Below are 19,905 nucleotides of genomic sequence, written 5' to 3'. Positions count from 1 at the left end.
TCGTTTCAAAAAAAAAGTGGAAACAAGTAAGCAGATAATCACGAGGGCTTTAAGCGGCTTAATGTTAGCACGAAATCCTATTTTAGCTTATGGTACTTCTATCTTACATGGGACGTTGTCTTAATGAGTTAAGTGTTTGAAAGGGCAGTTTTACGATATCAGGATTGGCAATATTAGTCGTCACCCGATCGTAAAATACCTACCGCCAGTGGCTCAAAAATTACTGTACGTGACTGTACAGCGATGGTTGCAACGCAGGAATTATAAAGGGTCACAGTAAGGGGCTGTTTCACCATCCATTGATTAGCGTTAACCGACGGTTAAATGTGATGCCGTCTCCGTCTACGCGAACAAAACAAAAAGAGACGGCATCACACCTAACCGCCAGTTAACACTAATCAATGGATGGTGAAACAGCCCCTTAAGGGTAGAAAGCGGATGGAAGAGGAACTAGTAGTCAAGTGTGTTGTTAGTAGGTAAACTTTAAAACCATTATGCCAAGTAGATCCAGCAGGGCTACTACGAAACTCGAAGTTCGTGTCGTGCGGTCCCTCTGACACTTATACTATTTAATACGAGAGCGAGAGGGACGGTACGATACGAACTTCGAGTCGTAGTAGCCCTGCAGATTATTGGTAGGAAAAACGCTTTTTTTATTTTTATTTGACTGGATGGCAAACGAGCATGTAGGTCTCCTGGTGGTAAGAGATCACAAGATCACCACCGCCCATAAACATCTGCAACACCAGGGGTATTGCAGATGCGTTGCCAACCTAGAGGCCTAAGATGGGATACCTCAAGTGCCCGTAATTTCACGAGCTGTCTTACTCTCCACGCCGAAACAACAGTGCAAGCACTGCTGCTTCACGGTAGGATTAGCGAGCAAGATGGTGGTAGCAATCCGGGCGGACCTTGCACAAGGTCATAATGCAATAAATTAACTAGCGATTTAAGCGAATGAAACGCCTGTGACTTTTTTAATGCAACGAAACTGGACTGGACTAATGGGAAAGTGAGGTCAGACTAGAATGTTGTTTACTCCTATACTTCTCTTATATGAGCACTAGCTTTTGCCCGCGTGGAATTCGGTTATAGCGCGCTGTTCCCTCGGGAACTGCATTTTTCCGGGATAAAAAGTAGCCTATGCCACTCTCGGGCCTATAAACTATCTCTATTCCAAAAATGACGTCGATCCGTCGCTCCGTTTCGACGTGAAAGACGGACAAAGATACAAACACACACTTTCGCATTTATAATATTAGTACTCCGCGTTACTCTAAGGGTTGTGATAATTGACAAGTTTTTTTTAACACCTGTACATTACTACAGGACTCAAAAGAGTTTTGCATCCTGAACATGGGAAAATACTTATTATAATTTATTTCTCCATATTTAAAAATATACAAAAAACTGAAAAAATATATCTGAATTTGCCAACACTACCACAGAATTGATTATGTGTAAACATAATACAGAGAACGAATCAAATTATAGTCTTAGAAATATGAAATCTTGTCAATTGTGACCACAATGTGCGAGCCGAGCGAGAGTAGCGAGCGTGCCACAGTACCGGCCGGCGAAGCACCAGGACCAAATTAAGTTATTTTCTACTATTTTCAACTAAAGGGTCGGTATTTTCAAAAAAATAGGTCGAGCACTATTATAAGCATGGATTATCAGGTCGTGTATTATTTGAGCGCGCATTAACAAGTCGTACATTATCTACACTCGTGCTAGTTCAGTAAGGGGGGATAATGCACGGCATGATAATCCGTAAGCACATTAACAAGTCCTACATTAACTACACCCGTTGAAGCTACGATCTGGCAGACCCTTATTGATACCATTTCCCCAGTATAATACACTACTCTTTGCCATTTCCGAACGGAAATCGCAGCTGTCAGTCAGTCCGAGTTATGTCAGTCAATCGTTACGTTATCAGTCAGTCTTTATTCCAATCATAGTCTTAATTTATTTCATTACTATTATCAGGATATTTGTTTAATTTTGTAGTAATTATGCTTATGAAATATAGAGTTATTAAATTAACGATTCAATGTACAGATTCATAGTTGTGACATTTGTTTAACGCGCTGGTCGTGACGCAAGTGTTTGTTCAAATATTCATAATGTTCAAAAACGAGTGATTATTATTGTTTACGAATTTTACTTAGTATATTATACTGTATCACCGATTGCCTTTGGATTGTATTGGCCGTAAGGATGGACGGTAGTAACGATTCCCTTTCAAGTGAGTAAAATTAAAAGATCATATTCAACGTTACGTTAAGTTTTTTCTAATGACTAGATAATAATATTATGTGGTCGTGCTTTGCAGTTCTGACTGCGCCTTTGAGCGGGTCTGCTGCGGTTTTGTTGACTCCTGGACGGACTCGGAACATAGCTCAAGACATGGAGGCTCTCAGACTGTCACGACAAGACAACCCTTTCTTACAGGTAGGTTTATATAAAAAAAATATTAAATTAACTTACATTTTTGTTAGGAAGAGAATAGATCATCAACATAGGTGATAGCGTCCCTTGTGAGCATTGATATTTCAAGGGGCAGAGGTAGTAGAATGCTTAAAAAAATAGGAGCTTAAATAGGTACTTATTGAAAAGGGGCAGCACCAAAAAGATCTCAAAGGTAATGGCTAGAATTAGGCTGAGAACCTTTAGTTTAGTCAAGTTTCCAGTCTATTTTAGTGATTTTTAAGATATGTTTTTTATTCCATTTTGTATGGCATAAGATTTATTTTGCAAGTTGTACTGTACCTAATATGGTATTTGACAACTCCTGAATTTGCCATATCTTAATATTATTATGAAAATATAGATATACAGACAGTGTTTAGCGAAGAGAAAACTTAAATCGGTTGAAAATTAGATTTATAGTGATTTTTTGAAAAATCTATATACCTGTGTCTTTCTCAAACGCTTTTCTCTATGCAGCAAGTAAGGTGTGACGTCACATGCCAGTATGTCTTTCTCTTTCTAATCTTGAATTTTAAACCTTTATAACTTTGTTATTTGTAAAGGTAGCTTAAAAATTGTTTTTCTGTTCGATAACAGGCATTGTGTAGTTTTAATTTATAAAACAATACAAAATAGTCAAATACCGTATTGATAAGATAAAGTGCTTGTTACTTGGGCATTTCTATCTACCGTTGTACCCTAAGTTTATCTCTCCAATTTCAACAAAATTTGGCAGGTATACTCAGTCCATGATTCTGAGCTGTAAAAACAGGGTCTCCAGATGTATCCCCAAAATATTATATTGTCCGTTTTGTTACGAAAGTTATTAAGAAAAATTCATAACAGAACTGTGGTGAGAGATAAACTCAGGGACAATGGTTAGATAAATGCCCAATGAATGAACCCCAGTGAATCACCTTTAAAATGCATACTGTATATTGATGGTTGAATGGCTTAAATTATCTAAGCACCATTTTTTTTTAAATTTTGAAGCAGCTCAAACAACAGAAAAATTCACTGATTCGGAACATGTACATAACTCAATATCTCAAAACATGGTCCTTAGATAATTTAGCCTTTCAATTCAATTGTCTATATTCTTCTTCTAGTTAATTTCTGGATCAGTAACCACTTCCTTAAATTATTTTGTTGAGGAAGTTACTGGGGCATTTTTGGTGAAATCTGGTATTGTGGAGTAAGCCTACAACATTAGAATATTATGCTGAAAGCATCCTACACCCTAGCCTCTGTTATTTTCCAAATTTAAAAAAGTCCCTGATGTGGAAGAAACTTGCGAATTTTTCCACCACGTTTCATAGGGGATGTGATAGAACATACATACTCATGTCAAACTTTGTTATATTCCTACAACTATATACCAATACAAAACTATCATGCAAATATGAAATTTGGCTTTCAAATTATCCTAGGACAACTGAAAATAAAAATGACAAAATGTAAAAGTGTTTATTCCATTCCTTTTTTACAGAGGAGTTACAACTAAGTACTCATTGCCAATCATATTTTTTGTCAATGCAAAATCTTCTGCCTCTTGCTCGCTACTAATCAGCTTACAACTAATCTCAATAATTTTAGCCTTCAATCCCCAAATTAGATTACTTGTATGGTAATCCTATTACGTCCGTGTTTGTGACAGCATGATTGGTTTTCGTTCCAGCAAGTCATCAAGGCCAGCAGAGAGAGTTTAATTGAGAGTCACATTGACGAGTGTGAATCTGACGATACCATATTAATGTCACAGGTAATTGCTTGTCATAGATATCATAGTATGTTAGTTAGAATTATAGATAGTAGATGTTTCCCACTATTTTATCTAGATCTTCATCTAGAAACACTAAAACATAACTAAAACTTCTTGTGGGAGCTATTAAATTTTTTAGTACAAAAGTGTCCTATGAATTAAATTAAGTTTCTAAGTCGTAAGTCTAATCGTTTCGTGTATATATCTGAGGCTCCCCATGAGGCTGACATAGTCACATTCAGTGTGCTAAAGCCTCGTTAAAATATAAGAGGGAAAAAAAAAACACACCAATCGCCTAAAGCTTTCCACCTTGACACTGGCCAACTTGTATTAAAAACTATCTGTGTGCCAAATCGCTCCAGCTGTTTTGTTATAATGGTAGAGTACACACAGACATAGGTATGCTTAATTGTGGTCAAAGACTCGCCGGTTTTACATAAATAAAAATGATTCCAGGATTTTGGCAGTACAGCACTAGACTTTGTTGAAGACGATCCCCTGACCCTGAAGGAAGTTCACGAGCACATGATCAGGTCACCGCCTCCTACCAGTTGCTGGTCAAATGGTAAAATAAACCTCTGTCAATCTTTTATGAGTACAAGTTTTTATTTCATTTATAATGTTTCATATACAAAGGACTTTTCAATTTCAAATCTTGTAGTAAAATTTTACGCAATTCTTGTATTGATTGACTTGCTTTGAATAAGAAAATGTAAGTAATGACACTGCATCTCCTTATTTTTTAAAGTCGATTGGACGTTAACGCACAACAATGGGCGTGCTATTAACATAATTGACGCAGCGATGCGTCAAACATTAAAACACTTTTTGTATGCAGTTACTATGGTGGTACTTGCCTGCGACGCCATTAATGCTCGTATTTCTTTCTCTGTATAATCTTGGAATTTCAAACCTTTATAACTCTGTCATGTGTAAAGGAAGCTTAAAAATTGTGCTTCCGTTCAAATATAATGCCCGGTTCACATTATTCTAGTAAAACCATTCCAGTAGCATGACACTGCTACTGGCACGATTTTACTGGAATAATGTGAACCGGGCATTATAGTTAATTTTCTGTCCTACAATGGAACATTTTCGTACTTATTTTAACTACCGGTAAATACTTACCTAACTTTTGAACCGTACCAATCTCTGACATTCCTTAGTATGTTACTCTTATTCTCGTCCCTATTAAGTAATAAATCATAATATGAATGCCGAGTGTCACGCTATGATTGTTAAATTTGAATAAAATTACAATTGCATATTGGACTATGTATCATAGCGACACCTCCTACGTATACTGGTACAAGTGCATAATCATAAATTTACAGGAGAGCTGTTCAAAGGTTCCAAAACTTGTAACTTTCTCATTTGATGATATAACTTTTCAAAATTTTGCATTGGTTCCAAAGAAAATATTTGCATTCTACCTGTATTCATGGAATTTTGAAATTTCTTATAGTTTTTGAGAAAATTGCAGATACACTACTATACGCGTATTTTACATCTTGTAGTTGTGCGGTATACTGAGCTAATTACCACTTGCTCCAGTATACGGCGTAATGCGTAGATTACTGATCTAATGATATTTTTATATTGTACATGAATTTTTAGATGAAATACTTATATGGCTTGCAAATGAACAATAAAACAGATGCTCTTTTACCTTCATCTATTGATTTATAAACGTTTTTATCACTTGCATCAATATACGCTAACATTAGCATGCCACTTGTACCAATATACCGCTAGTAATGTTTTAAACGTGCTATACAAAATACAGAAATATACCTTTATAAAAAACCTCACTTGAAATATAATGGTTTTATTTAAGAAAAGTAATTGTATTAAGTGCTTTAAATTAATGGAAGCACATTCAATGGATTCGTATTCCTGTTCAAATGTGTGCTCGTATTTTATTGTGAAAGGTTCCTCATGTTATACATATATCGCATCGCACCCATTTGTACATAACGGTTTAGCTTTTGTGCCTCTTCAGGGTTCCGTACCCAAAGGGTATAAACGGAAACCCTACTTCTATATACTACTTCGCTATCCGTCCGTCTGTCACCAGGCTGTATCTCATGAACCATGATAGTTAGACAGTTGAAATTTTCACAGATTATGTATAACTGTAGTCGATATAATATATATATATATATATATATAACAAAAAATAGAACAGAATAAATATTTAAGGGGGCCCCCATACAACAAATGTATTTTTTTGCCATTTTTTTGCTAATCCTAATGAAGTTGTATAGATGGTATGGAACCCTTCGTGCGCGAGTCTGATTAGCACTTTGCTTAAGCCAAGCTTTGACATGAAATATTGAGTCAAAGTCAAAATATCTTTATTCAATTTAGATTGTAACAAGCACTTATGAATGTCAAAAAAAATCTACCACCGGTTCGAAAAAACCTCTGTTGAGAAGAGTCTGGCAATAAACCTAGGTATATTTTGTAAACAGATTTACAATCATATTTTAGTGATATCTATACATCACAAGTATTTAGCACAACTACATATTTAAAACAGTTCTCAATTCGCTATTTGGAGTAAGCACTCGCCAATGCGAATCGGAATTATTTCCAAATTTCCCTATCCATGATATAATCATTAATTTTAATAATACGCCTTATATATTAATGTCTTCTTGACAATAGATTTAAATTTTGTGTCTGTTTCTGAGTCTTGGGAAACTTCTATAACTTCATACGGTTACCCGTTTTCGCCATATACATAGCCAGGTACCATTTCTTAGGTGTGTATAAAAAAATGTGTATAGGGGTTATTAAAAACCTGTACTATACTTTAAACCACATTAGGGCTACTAATTACTAATATGATCCAAGTAGAAAAATACTGTGATTCGAAAAAAAAAAGTTTTGCATGGAAGTGGAGTCGCAAGAAGACTTTCTAATTTCAATGTTTTCCCACTTATATCGTATTAGTAATCAGTAGCCCTAATATGGGTTACAGTATAGTACAGGATTTTTTTTTATCAACCTGTAGGTATATTGAAATTTACTGTTCTCATTTTAATTAAAGCATGCATGCCTTCGCCTTCTTTTTGGGGATGCTCAACTACCAGAATGCAATGTAATACTGCAATGTTATATTTATAGCACGCGTACATGTAGGTATAGCCGAGAAAACTGAATCACGTACTGGTACTGGGTGGAACCGTTGTACTACCAATGTTATGTTGACATCCCATACATTTGCCAAAGAAATCATAGCGAAATAGATCACGAAAAGGTTTCACATTGGATTTAGTTTCCATGACTGTCTATGAGAAATACGGCAATTGTGGTCTTGCCCTCCGCAATTGTCAGACCAAAACATGTTTTTATATAATATACTATCAATTATGTGTTCGTAGAACAGTTTAAACGGTCCGCACGCAGCGACGGCTAGCGCGTACACTGAGGCAACTGCCAGTTACACTGGACTTCCCCGCCCCGCGACAATATCGGTGCCGCGTATAGTGGTGCATGTCGTTGCCTCAGTATACGTTGTACCGATTAGCAAAACGGTGTTAGATGCATTCATATACGTCACTTTATTTCCAAAACTAATAGGAATATCCGTGCAAATTTTTTGTGGTAGGTAAATAAGGAAAATATTAATCACAAAATTGCAAAAAACTAAAAATCAGAAATTTGTCACTTGTACCAGTATACGTAGGAGGTGTCGATAGAAACTTTCTAAGTTATGCATTATGCGTTTCATCATTTGTCTTTGTGGAATTGCATATTGATCATTATTTGCGGTCCATTTAGTGTATTTTAAAATGTAGTATAGTTAAAAGTTAAAAGTTTTTCCATTTCAAAGTCTTTATGGCATTGGCACAAGATTGATTTTGACTTGGCCTGTGTAAAAACTTTGTTCACTACATCTATACATCGTTTTACTTACTGGCAATAGAAATGAATTTGCAATCTTGACCCGTCTTTATGATGGAAAACGCCTTTTAAAAATTAATTAAAAAAAATAAATTCCAAAATAGTTTCGAAAATACAAACTGAAATATAGATGCACAGAAAAACCAGAAAAATAAGACCAGCGCTGGGAATCGAACCCAGGTCCTCGGCATTCCATGCCGCGTGCTATACCGCTACACCACCGCTGGACATATCTCAGCCTGTTTGTTTCTTATTTAGTCACTTAAGCAGCGACACTAGTGACATCTATGCTGTAGCCCTCATCGAGAAACTTTCAGCACTCCATTGGAACTAACCGCTCACCCGGACAAGAGATATCGTTATCAAGCAATCAAATTAAGATTGGTTTTTGGAATCTTTTTGTATTTTTTATTTCAACTCCAAATTTTTGTTACTTTTACGGTCATCCCGTAAAACCCATAGCCTGAATGGCTTCGAGAAAAGTATGGTACGGCCGTGCCTTTGTTTTTGTTTTGCTCGACTTGGCGGGGGCACTGCCCAGATATCGATATCCAAAAACCAATCCCAAAATAGTTTATTTAAATAAGAAGTTTTTACCATCAATCAAGTGAGTGTGTGAAGTACTAGCTTTTGGAATGAGGGTTCCGCGCGCTGTTTGTACCCTCGGGAACTGTGCAAAAAGTAGCCTATATCACTCTCTGGCCCATAAACTATCTCTATGCCAAAAATCACGTCAATCCGTCGCTCCGTTTCGACGTAAAAGACGGACAAACAAACAAACACGCACACTTTGACATTTATAATAATAATATGGATTTTCCAATAAAAAAAACAGATCAAGATTGTTACGTTATTTCTATTGCAACAAACACCTACATATACGTGTTAATTGCTAAATTTTAGATCTTTTGGGAGTCTGATCATGACTAACGCATATTATCAAGTTGTAAATAATATTTAGATAAGTACTAACACTAACGCTTTTTATTTCCCTCAAAAACCGAGAACACGCAAGGAATTAGCGATAACTGGCGGGAGGCGTGGTTCGATGACCGATTATACCTTATCATAACAAAATATGAGTAAAGTTTGTGTAACGCTAGACAGCTGATTTCTCGTATTTTTGTTAATTCCGAAGACGAGACTAGAGTATTTTTCATTTCTGTTTTTGAACTTCTTGTCCATTAACAAGAAAAGGATAAGAGAGAAACAAGTATCGCCACATGAAATAGTGACTTTTTCTTTCTGAAGTGCAAAAGACTTGCACTAATCAGCTAGCGACAGACAAAGAGGATGTAAATTCAAATAAGTGTTTTCTATTTCGAGCTAGAGACGAAAACGCTGACCTTCCTTTAAAAAAAATCCAAAGCCTATATTCGACACCTATGGTAATTTTGATATATTTAGTAGTAACTCATGCATTTGCTATTAAAAATCATCATTTAGTGAAGTGGAACTACTTAATGATGAAGACCACAGTTTTCACGGGTTGAATTTCAATTACTTTAACAAAGTTGCTAATCAATTTATGCATATGGTGAAATGGAATGGGTGGTGAAGCACCAGGACTCCTCAATAATGAAAGTCTATGCATCGGAAAAAGCAATCTTTTAAAGGTGACGAGCAGTTGACATTAAACTATTGTATCTTAGATTATTTACCCTAAAAAGGGTGAAAAAAAAAATGTTATTGACGTTAATGTCATATTGATTCCAAATTATAAGTATCACTTTATTAATTTATCTTATTTACTATTTAATGTAATAAAATATTTGATATTTGGTTTAGCACAGATTATATCATACCTAGAGTCAGATTAAAAATATTATACGCCTCTCGGCAGGATATGATGTACTGGATATACCAAACAAAATTTAACACTTATTTAAAACTCATGACCATACAATAAATTATTATGCTTGATTGATTACGCACAAAGCTACACTAGAACGAAGCAAGCTTTTTACTCTCAAGCCAATTAAATTTGAAATTTACCATGAGCTTTTCGGTAAAGGAAATCACGTAGGTTTATGCGCCTGGCTGAATATTCGAGCGATTTGACCGGCGTTAAAAGTTATTATTATTACCATCCCACGTTTATTAGCACAACGGAAGGACAGTCGCAAGAATTTTGATCATGCTAGATTTAGCATAGGTAATTGATTGTTTTTAGTTTTCATAAAAAATATCCTGTCTCTTTTAATATTTAATACTTCCCGAAAAAGTACCTAATGACGAAAAAATAATGCCTCAAAAACGCTTAATATTTTACCCGCCTGCGAAGTTATTCAGTGTATGATGTTCCCAATTCGCACTGGGCCCGCATTTGAATTACAATCCAAGCCTCAATTTACGAAGAAAACTGTGCCCAGCTGTGGGACGCATATAGGCCGGAAATGATGAGTTTAAGCAGGTTTTATCATTCGCTCAAATGCGGCCGATTCACGCATAAGCCTTTCCGACATCTTGTTTCTATTCCGTGATGACTAACTAAACTAACTAACTAACCCCTCGTTTCATGGCAGACTCGCTCTCTTACCGAGCGTCCTCAGCTTTCGACTTCGGCGCCGACAGTCCTGTGTCTTTTAGCGCTTACTCCGTCGCACACGAAAAGGTTACTAACATTATTATACTGTCTCTGTCTAGTGCTGAAGGAAGGTCACAAGTTTCTGTATTGATGAAGGATTTTACACACCTAAGATACAAGGACAATCGTTATTGTTCATGTGTCATTTTTAAAATTTACAGAACCTTTTGAACCTACCTATCTGAGCTAAGAAAATCCACTTCGTTAGTTTGTTATTTTGAAAAGAAAATTGAATATTTCTCAGATAAATATATGTCAAGGATAATAAAATTAAAAGATGTCAAATTGTTATTATGAGTGACTCCATTTTGGCATAAGAGATTACTTTATTTTGTATATCTTTATAAGTAGATTTTCTTTGCGCACCTTATGTTTATATTATAATGCCCTGCTAATTAACAACATGCTTAAAGCTATTGTATTGAATGAAATACCAATTACATCTAGAAATTTAATACACGCTTGCCAGCTGCGACAACCTTTCATAAGTACAAGCGTGTGAATAAGTGTGTTTGCTTTGGTTTGCGTGAGCTTGCAAGAGCTTGTCGCCGATCCGAACGAGTGTCGGTTTTTGAACACAGATCAAAGGAAGCTTGCGACGTGTTTACGTTGTATGTTGGCAATACAAATATGCACTATGTCAAACCAAACACAAGAGCCGAAGCAACTTCGAGGTCCCCGTCTGCTATGTTTGCCGGCCCGGAATAAAATAACCCACTTGCAAGGGTGTAAATGGCATTCAAACGTTTGTATAGGCTTGGAGCTTGTAGATGTTTGCCAAGTCTCGGCAAGCGTGTAAATGTAGCATTATGGTGCACCTCCAACCAGTGGAGGCTACCGATTACACGGAGAATGCAAAATTTCTGAACGTTTTACAGTTTCATAAACTCAGTGAAAAGCCTCGGCGAGAATTTTCATGGGGTCTTTTCGAGAACTCTCTCACTATGAGTTTCTTGGAGCTGTAAGTTGTAACACTGACGTTTTTAATTATTGTATGTGTTTGTGTGTATTTTTTTAAACAAATCGTAGTGATATCTATATTTAGTACGTATAGGTATTGTTCGACATTTGACGTACGAGTAGGTATAGTTCCATTCACGATAGCTGGCACAAATGCCTTGAACAAAAGTAATGTCATGTCACCGTGTGGCTGCCGTTCTTGTACAGGGGCCTAATAACAAGAATACTTCTTATATTATATTATAACACGATTATCACTTTTTAATACGACTTCTCTAATCATTTTGTGATGCATAAATAGGCATTATCATTCACTCATTCAAATCATTCGTGCCAGCTTTTATGAATCGACCTATAATTTACATCTGTCAGCCGCCCATTGGCTATAACAGAGTGTCTATTCCAGGATTCCGTAGGTATCGGGTCGCGGTCCCCGCGGCGCGCCCGGGAGGCGCGGCCGCGACCCTCGCGCTCCGCCTCGCCCCGCAGCCACGACCTCTCTCTGTGCGGGAGACCGCTGTCACTGCCTGGTAAGGACACATTTATAAATATTACAGCACCCGGGACTTATCACGCTGATACAAAACACCAAAACCAAAAGCACCAAAATGAAAAGAGAGAAAGAGAGGAAAAGAAGAGGAGAGAGGATGAGGTGGATGGTTGACGAGGTAATAACTACCTCAGCGTTTCAGCCAGAAGTGTAGACTGAAGTGTAGGGCATCAAGTTTGTTGGTGCGTTTGGGTACAGTTGTTCAAACACAAATTATGGTTTAGTCTGTGTCGTCGACAGACAGCTCGGGTTCACAGCGCGAGGTGCTTCGCAGTCCTCTGCGGTCGTTACAACGGGAGTAGGGCAATGAAAACACCTTCGATAGTGGACTGTATTTTTATTGGACTGGTTCGTCGTAAATTCGCGGTGGTAATCGAGTCCGGTTCGATATCGCGGTGGTCGGTCGGTAAGGCAGCAATCGGAGGTCCGTTGGAATAGCAGGGGTCGGTTCGCTTCGCTGGTCGCTGGTCGCTTGCTCGCTGGAGGCTTCGGAGAGAGGAGCGCTTCGGGTCGCTTCCGCGTCGAACTGCCTTATCGCTGCGGGCGGACCTGTATTTATACCCCGCGGCCGGGGTATAAGCCCGCCCGTGATTGGCTATAATTCCCCGATAATCCAGGCGCTGTGATTGGTGGACCCAAATCACAAAACGCACTGAATTACCGGGGAATTTTCGCTATCGCTACTGGGTTTTTCGCCTTTATTTAACTATACTAATCGATTTCGCTACTTATAATATACAATTCGATTCTTAAACTACTTACTCGCTATTTACAATGATCTTAACCTAATTAGTCTACTTATTCTATATTTAACAGCTATTATTTACAATATTTATTTACAAGTTCTATATATCTTTTGGTTTCGCGGCTGTCCGCAACAGTCTGGCTGAATTAAAGTTAGTATGATAATATTGATAGGATCTATACACACGCTTTAAAAACAACACCTTACTTTAGATTTCAATGGCACTGAAAAACAAACCAGAATATTTAAATTTAAATTACTCTTCATATTTCCAGGCGAAAGCCACCTCCGTAACGCCTTAAGCAAAAAGCCTGGGCAGCAAGAAAGGTTCTCCCTCCTGCAGCATCCACGCCCCCTGAGGCGACCCACCTCCCGGCGGGGGGAGGACAGCGTGCAACTAGTCCAAGACTGCGACAAGTAAGCTAAAATGTAAATAAGCTGGCAACACTAACCATTAATTGGTATTGGCAACGCTACGGCTGTAAAGTGGCAACACAGGAAGTGGTAACACTGAAGGCCGTGAATGGGTAACCGTTTGTAAATGTTTGGTGTACATTGAATGTTGGTATAAAGTTCAGTAAGGTACTGGTAATGTTTAAGGTACAAGTATAAAAAATCTCCACAAATTTTGTTCAAAAATTGTTTGCCTTGTGGGTTATCCGTAAATTACGTCACAAAATGAGGGGGGGGGGGTGCAGGCGGTTTATGACACAGGAGTTAAATTATGTCGACTTTCGTAGCAATAGGGGGGGGGGGGCTATAAATGGTCAAAATTGGTGTAAAGTACTTTATAGATGGCTCATGGCACGAAGATGTAAAAATATAAGTAAATGGAGTGTAAGGAGTTAAGGTGCCACAGATTGTTTCTTCAAATTTTGGGCGATTTGGGCGAAGTTTTAGAATTGATGGTACATGTCTCTATGTGAATGTTTGAGTGTATGTTTGTATAAACGCCGGTGTCAATACAAGTCTTCTAAGGTACAGACTAGGTGTCTTCCTTGAGATTTGGATTAAGTATATTTAGTTTAAGCGTTTGATGTTGTTGATTTCCATTTTAAATCTTTAATTAAAGAGCTTATTTTCCGCCAAATACTGTGCTTGGCATAGTAACCATTTAGAACTGATTTTTAATAATTAGAGTACTTAGTACTAATTCACTGCAGATAAGGGTTTTTTTAATGTAATTTTGATGTTGTCACTATAATTAGAAATTCTGTCTTCACTTATCTAGAAAAGATTGAATGATATACTCGGAGCTTTTCTCGTTTTGAAAGTATTATGTATTGAAGTATTATTTAGGTATTAAAATCTTTTTATTGTTATGCTTTAATTGTTATAAATATTATATTTGGTGGTATTTCGATCATCTAGTCCTGAAAGTCTAAGCAAATTTGTTATCATTGTCTTAATAACTATTTTGTTGTTTATTCGATTAAAAAATACTTACATGTATTGTGTATTTTTTGTTAATTACTTACGTATTGTTGTAGCATGATATACTTTTGTTATTAATTGATTTGTTGTAGTTTGTTTGATTTTGTTAGCGCCTTTTTTATTTTTACCACATTAAGGGGCCGTTTCACCATCCATTGATTAGTGTTAAGTGACGGTTAAATGTGATGCCGTCTCCGTCTATTCGAACAAAACAAATAGAGACGGCATCACATTTAACCGTCAGTTAACACTAATCAATGGATGGTGAAACAGCCCCTTAATAAAAAGTTGTTTGTTATTTTTGTGAATTAAAATCGACAAATGCTCATTTAAGCCACCGATTATTAGTTTATTAATATGATTATTGTACCGTAAGTTTGAGTCTGTTACCAAATAAAGATTAATAGATATTATTTAGTGTTCCTTGCGCCCAGGGATTTAATTTTTTAACGTAATTGCATTTAACTAGAGCAGGGATTGGTAATCTTTTGAAACGGAATAGGCTAATTTACTAAATTTCCCAACTTTTAAGGAGTAACTAAAATTTATTATTATGAGAATAATAATAGAGAGATAGACGTAGTTACTCATTCATCGATCGTTTGCATTATATTTTGGTTTTGATAATACAATGACGTTTATCAATTTTCGAGTGCGGAACTGGATAGCCGTAATTTTATATCTATAAGAGCCGCAAGCGGTCCCTAAGAAGCCGGTTCAGGGCGATTGCCGATCCCTGAAATACTAAGTCAATTTTAAAATAAATTTCTAATTTTGAGTGTGTCCGATCTAGGTCATAAATATATTATATACGTTACCAAGACGTCAAAACTATCTTTTACACCTTTATGCCACTAAACCATAACGTCGATGTATACATAGTTGACGCTATGGCTGTATAGATATTTTTTCCGTCGACTGTACAGTGCAGAAGTACGAATACAAACAGAGACAAGCAAAGTTGACTGAGTTATTCAGGTCAAATTAAAATTATTGAGGCATTATGAAGCGAAAATTGACACCCATTAACTGAACTCACTACTAACTTTTGTAAATTAACATTTATTACTTGGTCATCAGTTAAAACGAGACGCATTTCTTTAGTTTGATTTTTCTGTCGGTCACACTTTGTCGCAGTACTCAGTCTAGATAAGATATTTCCAAAATTAAAGAAAGTAAAGCTTTATTTGCCTAAAGCACTATGTTAAATAAGAGGCTTTAAGATAGCTTATGCCTCACTTAGTCATTGTATAATACATCAATATTTAAAAGTATAGGTTCATGGCTTTAAGATATTGTAACGACAGTTCAGTGTGCAGCCAACCAATTTGATTCCGAAGCCGCTTTAGAACCTTGCCATGGTATATAATTTTGGTTTGTCTATAGCAATGCTTATTGGATGACATAAAATGTCACAATGACAAGGTTCTGTGGTGGCCTAGGAATCAAATTGATTGACTGTACCTTATTCGGTGGGCTTTAAGTTTATTATTAATAGTGGCGTATCTAAATGCAGTTACGTAAGATATCCCGTGGCAAATGCCTTAATAAATAGGATATAAAATAAAAAATAGGCGATGCGGCCATTTTGTTCGTTTAGATAATTAACTAAAATAAATACTTAAGCTATTTAGTTATTGTGATAAAGTTTTTATCGAACAAGACGATAAATTGGTTTTCTTTTCGTGAGGTTAAATGATATAATTGCATCAAAAAACTTGAACATCTTTTTAATTTTATTTGTGTACTAGTTACGAAGCCGGCTATCATTTTTGGTATATGATTTGTATAGAAATCTAGATGAAAGTTGAATCAATGGAAATCAATTTGGCAATAAAATTCGTTTTGGTTAAATAAAATAAGATAAAAAAACATGTGGAATGTAAAACTTTACTGTGAAGTAGAGCTTGGTAAATCCGGATCTGAAGATTTAAAAGAATCAGATCCTCAAGCGGAGCCGAATCCCTTATCGGCTCCTTTAAATCTTAACGACTCCGAGGAGTTACTAACTCCTACCAACCTTTTGGATCGACCTGGCCTGGGATCGGCGATTCAGCACTGACTTCGCTTTCTTTCAATCACATCGGATCGGATCGGATATGTTCGGTCGGGCGCCGAGCCGGTACGCTGGTAGTACCTAAATCCGAAGTAACTCACAAATAAAAAAAAGTCACTATGACGAATCGATACTTCTGATCCAGAAAGAAGTGGAGAGGGATCGCTTAGCGATCATTAATTTGTCTGTAGATGTGTCGCTCAAAAGAACCAAATTCAATAAAGGTGTCGGAGTCGGTTCCGGTAGCGGAGCCGTATTCAGTAAATCAGATCACTTCTCGGAGTCGAGATTACCCGTGTTTATTGTGAACATTTGAAAGCTGTAATATATTTAACCGTTTAAAATCGTGACGTTACTTTGTTTAGAATTTTAGGTGTTTAGTGTAGTACTAAGTACATAATAATATAGTGAAGTAAAACCCCATTAGAAACTTTGTAAATAATAACCATACCTTAGTGTTTAAAGCCAAGTTATTTTGCAATGTTTATTTTTACGTGAATTAATCGAAACTCGCTTTTTTATTCCTAATATCTAATGTTTCAGTCTTTTTGACCATTTTTATTAAGAATTTTTATACACGTTGTTTCTTTCTAGATGTTTGCTTTAGACACCTATTTCCTACTCTAAACAAATATTATAAAGAGAGATTTGAATGTGTATGTTGTTTTTTGTAATGGATAAACTTAAAACTACAGCACCGATTTTTTTTAATGTAAAGTAAGCTATATTATCATCAAGCAAAAGCTACTGATTATTTCGGGAATGTGTACAAATCGCACGCGACACAGGCAAAGCTGGGAGCAACAACCAGTGGTAGATATGTTGAGCTTAATATTCAAGTATCTTATAGTTCATGCAAAAAAAAATTACAAAAATCTACTTTATTGATTTAACTTCTTTATAACCACTATTTTATCTTACAAAAGTATAATGAATTATAATAAACTGTTTAAAATTGAATTGAATTTTAGACTATAATATTTGGTGCGCACTCATTTGATCGAGCTTTCGTTACAATTTGATATTAATTATAATATTTATAATGCATGTTAAATGTTAACATTTTTTATATGATTTACGGTTAATAACATTAACTTATTTCATGCGGGACTTAAACCGTTATTACCTTTAACTTCTCAATCCAAGGAGTCATATATGATTCATACAAGTGTAGGTAGTCCCACCAGAGTTGAGGTCACGCATACAACATGTCATGTAATGACAGAGGAATTTTGACATTCACTCATTGATATCACTCATTCTCCTTTTATGCAATCATGAAGAAATGATCACGTACTAACTTGTCAAGGTATAGTCTAGGCTAGCGTTTGTATTATCATCAAGTTTAGACTGAAGAAATTGCGGGTAGATGTTAATGTCGTTTAGACCGAGCTCTGTCTGTCAAAATATCGAAGCATATTGAAGGTAATAGCGGTCTACATCTCGTAAACATATATTTGATGTTAAATGTTACGTCCTTTGCGTGCTATAATTTAAGACTTTTATTTCTTAGTGTTTTAGGTATTTTTATTGTAAAAATATACTATAAACAGTGGGCGGATGACGGATGCAATTTACGTCAAAATCATGTCGAACGATATGTACGTAATATGGATATGACTACAATGGTTTAAAAGAGAAGATAGGTAATTTTTTCTATATTTCATATTTTCAGTGGATTCCTTTTATAGTTCACTTCACTTTCCACTTATGTAAAGTAAATGACTTCTTTATATCTACAGGTGTAACGGGAGCGTATTCGTAAACTGATACTTCACCATTATTAGGAAAAATCACTCAAATTTCTATACATTTTTATACAAAAATATTAATCGAAGTTTAAAGATAAGTCTTATCCATATTATGCTTTCGTCACCATATTGCACCATCCGCCCTTTAACTATAAATTAATGAAGGTTTCGGTGACAGGCTAGTTGGCGGTAGTGACGTACGTTTGGCGACTTTGACATTTGCGTCACTGATTGATTATGATTAGAGCCTGACCAGAAATATATGACTATTCGCCATGTTGCGGAATTTCATTGGAACTAATTTCTTACACTGGCAATAATTTTAATGATTGTCACTGTCACTGTGGCGGTTTCTGTGAACAATAACAAAAATGCCCAAAGACGATTAGTAGTCAACAACAGATCATTGTGAATAATGTTTATAATAAACTACTGAAAAAAATGCTTGGGCAATGAAACTATTTCACTACAAAACCTTTCCAAATTAACATCAACACGTTGTAGACAAGTCAAGATGGCATTGTTCCGACTATACTGAACTATTGCCATATAAATTAGAACAATAGCGCCCTCTTGACTGAATAGTCATATATTTTTGGTTTACCTTTATTTAACTAAATGAGCCAATCGCGAGCAGGACTCTTAACGTCAAACGGACCTCTCGATATTAACGCCATCTAGCGATATTTCGCCTGTCAAGAAACGTTCATGATTGCTAATATTAAGTAAATTTTATGGGACGTCTTCTGTAACTATAAAGCGCAGCTCTAAATTGTGTTATTTTTAAAAAGTACCACGCTTACATTCTAATAATGCTTTACGGCCATTCTCATTCATCTGTGCATCAGTCTAATTACCATGCCGCTTTTCGCACTAGTGACACGGTAATGAGGGCTATCGTTTTTTGTCTCACTAGATGGCGCACTGTTGCGTGAGGTTTTTAAGTATGGCTTTCAAAGTCTGTTATTACGGGCGTAAAAACAAAGTTTAGATTAAAATCATATTTAATACACCTTAAAACCGTACCATAAAAATATCGAGCATGCCACAGTGTTGCATAGTCCCCGTTTTGTTCGGAAAAAAGGGAGGACAAAGGTTTCCGAAAGACAAAACTGTCTCAAAACACAGACATTCATTGCCCCGGAACGCATATTTGCCATAATTAATTTCAGATATTGCAAAATATTCACAAAATTATTCTAATTATAAATAAACCCGCGTAGCTCACCCAAAAACTATGAGATTTGACATTTCGGAGACCTCACGCTACACTAGCGCCTCTAGTGGCGAATTCATACGCAATAGCCCTCATTAGATTCATACCAAAAATATTTGTATATTTAAAGATGCCAAAGCAATAAGAACTAGTTTAGCATTGAACTGTGTATAGGTAATGACGACATTAGTCCCGTCAACTTTATATCGTACTTTTAAAGGGCTCTTATATCAAAATCGGTAATTTTATTAAGTGAAATTTAATACCTGAGTTATAAGGTTCAGTTTAGTTTAAACATTGGTTTGAGATACGAGCTAAAACCCTTTGTGTCATCCTACTTTCTACTATACTGAGCGGCAAAAAATCTGGCCCTCAAATGTATGCAGAATCAGCTGGGCTACTCGAAACACGAAACTCGAAGTTCGTATCGTGCGTCCCTCTGACACTTACACTGTTT

The 19,905-nt window shown here is 36.2% G+C and overlaps 1 protein-coding gene across 1 annotated transcript; it reads left to right on the top strand.

Annotated features, from left to right (window-relative positions):
* The first annotated feature begins 1,907 nt into the window (after positions 1 to 1,907).
* LOC141436050 (uncharacterized) lies at positions 1,908 to 19,835 on the top strand. Its single transcript, XM_074098890.1, has 7 exons — positions 1,908 to 2,251; positions 2,339 to 2,457; positions 4,154 to 4,237; positions 4,694 to 4,802; positions 10,675 to 10,763; positions 12,103 to 12,226; positions 13,267 to 19,835. The coding sequence occupies exons 1-7, from the start codon at positions 2,224 to 2,226 to the stop codon at positions 13,410 to 13,412; spliced, it is 699 nt and encodes a 232-aa protein (XP_073954991.1). The 5' UTR covers positions 1,908 to 2,223; the 3' UTR covers positions 13,413 to 19,835.
* The last annotated feature ends 70 nt before the right edge of the window (positions 19,836 to 19,905 follow it).

The sequence above is a fragment of the Choristoneura fumiferana genome, chromosome 16 (assembly GCF_025370935.1).
Source record: "Choristoneura fumiferana chromosome 16, NRCan_CFum_1, whole genome shotgun sequence".
NCBI classification, from domain to species: domain Eukaryota; kingdom Metazoa; phylum Arthropoda; class Insecta; order Lepidoptera; family Tortricidae; genus Choristoneura; species Choristoneura fumiferana.
This window is presented reverse-complemented; position numbering and strand designations above follow the sequence as displayed.